This window comes from Stegostoma tigrinum, chromosome 40, assembly GCF_030684315.1.
Source record: "Stegostoma tigrinum isolate sSteTig4 chromosome 40, sSteTig4.hap1, whole genome shotgun sequence".
Taxonomy (NCBI): Eukaryota; Metazoa; Chordata; class Chondrichthyes; order Orectolobiformes; family Stegostomatidae; genus Stegostoma; species Stegostoma tigrinum.
The window spans coordinates 15,258,484-15,265,983 of record NC_081393.1 but is presented as its reverse complement, the minus strand read 5'-3'; the positions used below and the strand labels follow the sequence as shown (position 1 = coordinate 15,265,983).

The 7,500-nt window shown below is 54.0% G+C and overlaps 1 protein-coding gene across 1 annotated transcript in view; it reads right to left on the bottom strand.

Moving 5' to 3' along the window:
* Window positions 1–1,663: 1,663 nt before the first annotated feature.
* LOC125447979 (ankyrin-1-like) overlaps window positions 1,664–7,500 on the bottom strand; it is a 262,637-nt gene continuing 256,800 nt past the window's right edge. Inside the window, exons 22-23 of the mRNA XM_059641167.1 lie at window positions 7,335–7,496; window positions 1,664–5,192 (exon numbers count right to left, since the gene is read on the bottom strand). Coding sequence (XP_059497150.1) covers window positions 4,707–5,192; window positions 7,335–7,496 — 648 coding nt within the window. The 3' untranslated portion in view covers window positions 1,664–4,706. The remainder of the gene's footprint in view (window positions 5,193–7,334; window positions 7,497–7,500) is intronic.

The following is a 7,500-nucleotide window of genomic DNA, read 5'->3' as shown; positions in this document are numbered from 1 at the left end:
TTTGGTTGCTATTGTGGGGACGGGGTGTGAGGGATGAGTTGCGGGAAATGCGGGAGACACGGTCAAGGGCGTTCTTGACCACTGCAGGGGGGGTGGGAGTTGCGGTCCTTGAAAAACGAGGACATCTGAGATGGAAGAGCGTAGAATGCCTCATCCTAGGAACAGATACGTTAGATGCAAAGGAATTGGGAATAGGGGATGGCATTTTTGCAGGAAGGTGGGTGGGAGTCAGTGGGCTTGAAATGTATATTGGTTTCTCGGTGGTTGCCCGAGATGGAGACGGAGAGGTCCAGGAAGGTGAGGGATGTGTTGGAGATGGCCCAGGTGAACTGAAGGTTGGGGTGGAAAGTGTTGGTGAAGTGGATGAACTGTTTGAGCTCCTCGCGGGATACAGTCATCAACGTACCGGAGGAAGAGGTGGGGTTTGGGGCCTGTGTAGGTGCGCAAGAGGGATTGTTCCACGTAACCTACAAAGAGGCAGGCATAGCTTGGGCCCATGCGGGTGCCCGTGGCCACCCCCTTAGTTTGTCACTTCATCCACGACCCACGTGCTCAACCGATTGCATCCGGCTCTGGTAGTCACTGGCCACCCCCTGCTGCAAGATCGCTGCTCACCTCAAACTCTGGCTGCATTCCCATGCCCATCTCTGGGCATCCAAAAAAACAAAAATCACAAATTCCAGCGTGAGAAAGTCCTGGGGCCTTGTTGCTCTATTTGTAACCTGTCCCGCCGTGACAACACCCTTGGGGTTTTATTGTCACCGGAGCCAGACAAACACCGTCAAGAGCTTGGACTGTGAGTTCAACCTCAGCTGGAATGCTACGTGCAGTTGTGAGGGTGGGGAACTACACAATGCAGGAAAGATTCCAGGGAATAGTTCCAGGGATCAGGGACTTGGCTTCTGGGGCCGGATTGCAGCAGTGCGGATCCCTCGGACAGAAGGGCAATTGAGATTGTTCGAAGTCTGGACAGATGAAGAGATAGTGTTGCCCCTGATAGAACGATTTGAGATCCAGGCAGTGAAAGACGGATAATGCTGTGGCAGTACTGGTGTTGGTCTGGGACAGACTGAGTCAGCAGTCATGCGCCCCCAGGTTCTCGTCCAAACAGGCTTGTTTAATATCATAGGGCAACCAAGCAGCAGCACTCCAAAGGGCTTGCAATTTTAAATAAAGCTGCTGGGATTATAACCTGGTGTTGTGTGACTTTTAAAATTACTGCTTTTGCCAAAGAGTGAGGTGGAAATGCTTGGTCATCTGTGAGCCGCTCAAATGCACTGCCTGGGAGTATGGCAGAATTGTGTGTGAAGGGTAGGGAGACTGGATCATTTTTCCCCCCAGCAGGAACATGCTGGAGAAAAGGGAGCAGGTGGGAGGAGTGGGCTCCGTGGCACGCTGCTCGTTTGGATAGCCGGCGTGGACAGAATGGGCACGTGTGCCGTCACCCATCTGATATGAACTTGCCTTGCCCTTCACCTCAAACACACGCGCATCCCTCATGTTTGTTGTCTTTCCCCATCTCCTCCTGCTGCCTGGTAAAACATACCTGTTGGCCGATCTTTAGAGCAGGCTCCCGGGCCGGGCAGCCGAGAAAGACAGGCGGGCACTAGGCCCAGCAGCGCGTGAGACTCGGAACAGCAAAGCACAAATAACCACAGGGGGCTGAGTGAAACGGGGGACGTTTATTGCACGGATCAGTGCAAACGAGAGACATGGAAGACAGACCGCACTCGACGCTGACACAGAGAGCATGTTACAAGACGATCAGCAACTGCAGCGGCGCAAACAGACAACTCACCAAAAAGAAGCACAATCACTTGTTGTTTGATATCAAAGATATAATTCTCGTCAAAAAATTAATTTTCTTTTAAGAAACATTTGCATCGCTGCCTTCGAAACATGTGAGATCCATTGCCACTTTTTTTTTTACAATGATCAAAGAACTGCAAGATACCTGAGATTGTTGGACAAGGAAAATGAGAAGTGAGCAGAAGATTCTTGTGGATTTTGGAACATGGTTTGTTGGGGTCAATCATGGTGTGTGCCACTGCTCTGATTTTGAAGGGGAGGCTAGTGTGTGTGCACGCGTGTGCGAATGCATTTACACTTACGAGACACCATGCTCCATATTCCAATTGAACTCTTGTTCCAAGGGTTTACAAAGTATAAATGGTTACATCATGCATATAGAATATAGATATTTATATATAAAACCACAGTCAGCCTGATGTAGCCGAAGGGCACGAGAGATTTCACACCAGCCCACGAGAAGTCATCCACTGCGACCCACTCCCCAAGCAAACGAAACACAGCCTTCTTTTCACAACTCCGACACCACTCAACGTGGCACTGGGACGGCTCACACAGGAGGCAAAAACGACCGAAGGGACTCGGAGAGAACTGGTTGAACAGACAGTTGCTGAAGTCAGGGGAGACTCGGGTTGCAGTCCCCGCGTGGAGATGGAGGGGCAAAGCAAAACCCATCGGTTTGTGCAAAAGTGGTGCACGCAGGTATTGGCCATCCTCAGTTCTTGCTGCATTGATAGCTGGGTGGTGGGGGGGAAGATGATGAGGCGCTGGTGAGGGAGAACATGCAGGGGGAGCACATGCCCAGTTAGGAAACTGGCCTCCAGGTTCTTGCACTCAGCCTAGAACTCAGTGGAGGGTTCCCAGTTGGCTTCTCTGCTTCAAGGAGTGTGAAACTCTCACTTTTCCCAAGCTTCGGGTGAGGATTGGGAGATCGGAACCAAGCTTCAAAAGGCATCTCCACAAGGGGGAAAGCAGCCAGCTCGTGTGCGCCCCCCCCACCCCCCCCTGTCCCAAAGACAAGGGCCACACTGAGAGGTCAGGACCCACTCTTTTTTTTGGTGGGGGTGGGGGAACGGGGGTTCAGACAGGCTGAGGAACATTGGTCCCAGTCCTGCCAAGCTACACTGTCAAAGCGAGGTTCTGTGCAAACTGCTCATCAATGGAGGGGCTTCTCGTTTAAAGGGGCGGCAGGGGGGTAAGAAAAAAAAAGACGTGAAGGAGTGGAACAGAATGGAGAAAGCAGGGATGAGACCTCCAACAAGGAGGGACAGATGAACAAAGACACGGAGGTGGGGGTGGGGGTGGGAAGAGGGGACAGGTTTTCCGTGAGACACCCATTGAGGGTCCGTGCCCCACCAGCACAAATAGACAGGCATGAACGCAGTGTTTAATGAGCGGCACTGATAGCCACCCCTGGCAAAAACAAAACCAGCCCCTCCATCTGTGAATGACAGCGATGTGACGGAGCTTGGACGGACAGCATGCATCACAGCGAGAGTTTTGCTCAAGGCGCGAAGCACTCAGTCTGGCTCGTCCCGTTGAGAGATGCTCCCCAGTCCGCACCACGCTGTCTGTCCAAACCCACACCACTAGGTGCGAGAGGATTGGGAGAACAAGAAATGGCACAGCGAGAAAGCACCGAGAACCGAGAGAGATGGCAAATTCGCTTCCCGAGTTTGAAGCCCACGCTCTGGGCACAGTCGATACAGGTGACTATTTGACTTGCACTGTATTGTATTCAGAGAGCAGCACCAAGAGGGGACATAAGGAGACAGTGAGAACACGCACCAGCTTCACTGACGATGAGCAAACATTTTACATGCCTCTCCTGGGAGCTCCATCCTCCCCCTACTAACCGTTTACACAGTGATCCATACCGTTCATTACTTATTTAATCCCATTCCCGTGAATCAAACATCAGGAGGGCAGAGAATCAGAACTTGAAGGTGCGCACTGTGTGGTTCGAGAAGACACTGGTTCATCAAACAGCCTATGAACACCACTCAGTCGAACATAACTTATCATGAACCTCTCTGTTTTCTGCCAGTGTTTCCACCAATCGTCCTTGTGCTCAGACCCCTGCCGTGGCAGTGTTTCGCATTTTATTACAGAGAAATCCTTGTCACCTAAGATTTCCAAGTGGCTTTTATCAGGATTTGTGTTTTTTTTTAAAATGGGGAGCGGTGGGAGGAGATGACAGTGTCAGAGCAGGGGGAGGGCGGTGACTGATTGCAAGTGGTCTGTGAGGTTGATATAAACAAAGGTAATCAGACCTTGTTGCAGAGTGCGAAGGTGAATCTGGCTCGTGGTCAGCGTCCGTCAATGCAGGTACCTCTGGGCAGACAGGCATCGCTTCGAAACACACACTCGCCCTCCCTCCGACGGCACGGCACGGCACGTTCTGGGAGGGTGGGCAAAAGGACCATCTATTTGTTTGTCACCGACCCTGGCTCTGGGATGGGGTGTTCATCGGCTGGGCGCTGCAACCCCAGCGCAGTGAAATGACGGTCGCTGGTTCTAGTGAGAGGGCTTTAATCAATCTGCTGTCAAAACCAAGAAAAAGAGGGATTCCTGTAAAATCGGTCGCGGTATATTCCCACGCTTGCTGCCAGAGGGAAAGTCTTCTCTTGGCTGGTCGTAGATGTTGACAAGGCAACACTTCTGTCAGAGCACACGTTTCCCAGCATGTCTGCAGCGCAAGCTGAGCTATCTACTGAGTGGTATCAGGGTCCTATCAGCAGCAGTGGGCTGGTGGGGTGGAAGGTTGTTGGGGGGGTGGGGTTAGTCATTGTGCTGCCCTGGTCAGTCGACCGGCTTCCTATGGCGAGTCACCGGCGGTGGGTACTCGCTCGAAAACGGTGACACGGGACAGCGTCGGGCACGCTCCCTCCGCGGGTCTAGCCTGCCAGAGTCTCCAGTTTCTCCAGCACACCCTGAATCTTGTGCACAGCATCCTTGCGGGCCAGCCGGACGTGCTCGTGACCGTCTGTTTCCACGGCGTCGGCCTCCAGCAGCTGCTTGGTGAGCAGCTCCTCCAGCAAGCGGTACATCTTGTCACCCTTCTTGCCGCTGAAGCGGTCCACCTCGGCCTCCAGCTGCTGCAGCGTGGCCAGGACCTGCTCCACCTTGGCGTGCCCGGGATGGCCGGCGACTCCGGCCGGCTGCAGCCCATTGCTGGTCGGGGCGGCGGCTTTCTCCTTGGGGGGCTTGTAGACGGTCGGGGGGGCGCTGTACTCCACCCTGGGAGCGGGCGGCGGGTTTGCGGGCTGGTCCGGGCTCGGCACGGGGGCGTAGCCTGCAGGCTGCTGCTCACTCCCTGTGTAACCAGGGCCGCTGAGGCAGGCTCCCCGGAGATCCTGATGGTTCACGGGATACGGGAGATCCTGGAAAACAGACGCAAAGTGTTTAGAAACCAGCGAAGGAGCCTTCCAACGCGGGCCATCTGCTGACAGGTGGGCGCTGAAGGATTCTGACAAAGGGAGGTGTCTAATAATGAACCACACACACACACGAGCCTCGGGCCAACTTGCTCAGGGATGTTGTGGCACATCCTCTGGAATGGGTGAACCTTGAACCTGGGCCACCAAGCTCAAGGTCTGGACACTGCCACTGCACCTTACGAGCCCCTTAAAACACCCTTGTTCACTGCGCCGTTCAATTGGGGGGGGGGGGGGGTCCTGGGAATTCAGGTGAAGACAGCCTGAAATTCGGGATGGAGCAAAATCTGAAGGAAGGAAATGAGCCCAAGGCCAAAGGGAGGTAGGCCATTCAGCCCATCAAGTCCACTCATGGTTCATTTGATCATCCTCAAGTCCCCTACTGCTCTTCCCTCCCCCCCCCCCCCCCCCCCCGTAACACTGATCGCCCTCCTCGGTTGAAAATCTCGTTCAGCTTTCAACATACTCAGCAACTCAGCCTCGACCGCCCTCTTTGGTAAAGAATTCCGCGCTCACTATTCTCCGGGTGAAGAAATGCCTCCTCATCTCTGTGTGACCACTGACTCAGAGATCATACCCCTCCCCAGTCCTGGACGCTCCCACAAGAGGAAACAACCTCTCCTCATCCACCTCCCCAAGTCCCTGACAAATCTTGGGATGTTTCGATCAGGCCGCCGACCCCTTTTATTTCTGAACCCCTCTGTACCTGCCATCGGCCGTGTTGACCTTCTCTGGACTGCCTCCCATGTCAGTCTCTCTCTTTACGTAAGGGGCTCAAAACCGTTTGCAGTACTCCAGCTACGGTCCGACCAGTGACTGGTGTAGATTTTGCAGGGTCTCTCTATTTTAATATCCCATTGCACGTGCCTTTCCTGTTAGCTGTTTACCTTGAAAGCTAAATTTTGTGATTCATAGGCTCCCAAGTCGCTCTGCTTTGCGGTCTTTCCCCAGTGAAATGGTATACAGCTCCTCCACACTGCTTCGGCCGTGTGTATAATCTCACATTTTCCAACATTGTGTTGCGTTGAAGGTGCCTGCATCGTCACCATTTACCCTTCCCACTGAGTTTGATATAACTGGCAAACTGGACTGTTCGCTCCCCACACCCGCCCCAACCAGCGTGCAAGCAAGGCAGGCTACATTAATGTGTAGCAACAGGTTTATCGATGGAAGAAGCCACACAGGCACAACCCAGTCTGCTTCGGGGCCCGGAGTGCCGGGAAACATGCAGTAAACATCAAAAGGCTGGGAATGTTCCACAGGTTTGGCAGTACACCCAGGACAGAAAGCAGAGTTGACGCTTCATGCTTTTGGAGACAGCTGGAAAAGTAACACAGGTTTATAACACAGGATGCGGGGAGGAGGGGGTTGTGGAGGAAAAAGGGTCAGTGATAGGGGTGGAAGACACAGCAGCTGCTTTGAGGACCCTGCCCCACACCCATGGAGTCACCCTGACCTCATGTTCCTTGAATTTGGCGGCTGTGCTGCGCTCTCAGACAGACCCCTGCCCCCTCATCTTGCTGCACTGTGCCAGCGAAGGTCAGCGTGAGCTTTATAAGCAGCACCTCATCTTCTGATCAGGCACAGTTCGGCTTACTCAACCCAATCAGTTCAGCCATTTCCAAATTCAAGGGACGCTTCCAGGTAGCGAACAGTGTCAAGCACGAAACAAACAGCCACCATTTTCCTCAATCACAGATTCCCTCCTGCGAGTGGGCTGGCCATTTGGCCCATAGGGTCGACGCAGACCCTCCGAACAGCATCTCACAAAGACCCATTCCCCCGACCCTATCCCTGCAACTCAGTATTTCCCATGGCTAACCCACCTGGCCGGCACATCCCTGGACACTACCGGGCAATTTCCCACGGCCAATCCAACCTGACCTGCACATTTTCAGACTGTGCGAGGAAACCCACAGCGACACGGGCAGAACGTGCAAACTCCAGGCAGACAGGTGCCCGAGGGTGGAACCAAACCCGGGTTCCCTGGCGCAATTAGGCAGCCCCGTGAAAGTGCAGCACATGCCCCAAGCTTCACTCTACAAGCCCTGCCGATGGATCATGTGCCTGGCGGGATGTGCCAATTACCTTCTGCTCGTACATGGATGTGTTCTGCCAGCCTGGAGCTGGTCTGGAAACAACACCGCTCCCGAAAGGCGGCATGGCGTGGGGGAATTGCTGCGCCGACGGTGGGAGGCTTGGCGCTCGGGTCTGGGCCCAGACATCGTGGGACTGCATGCCTGCCGGTGGCAGA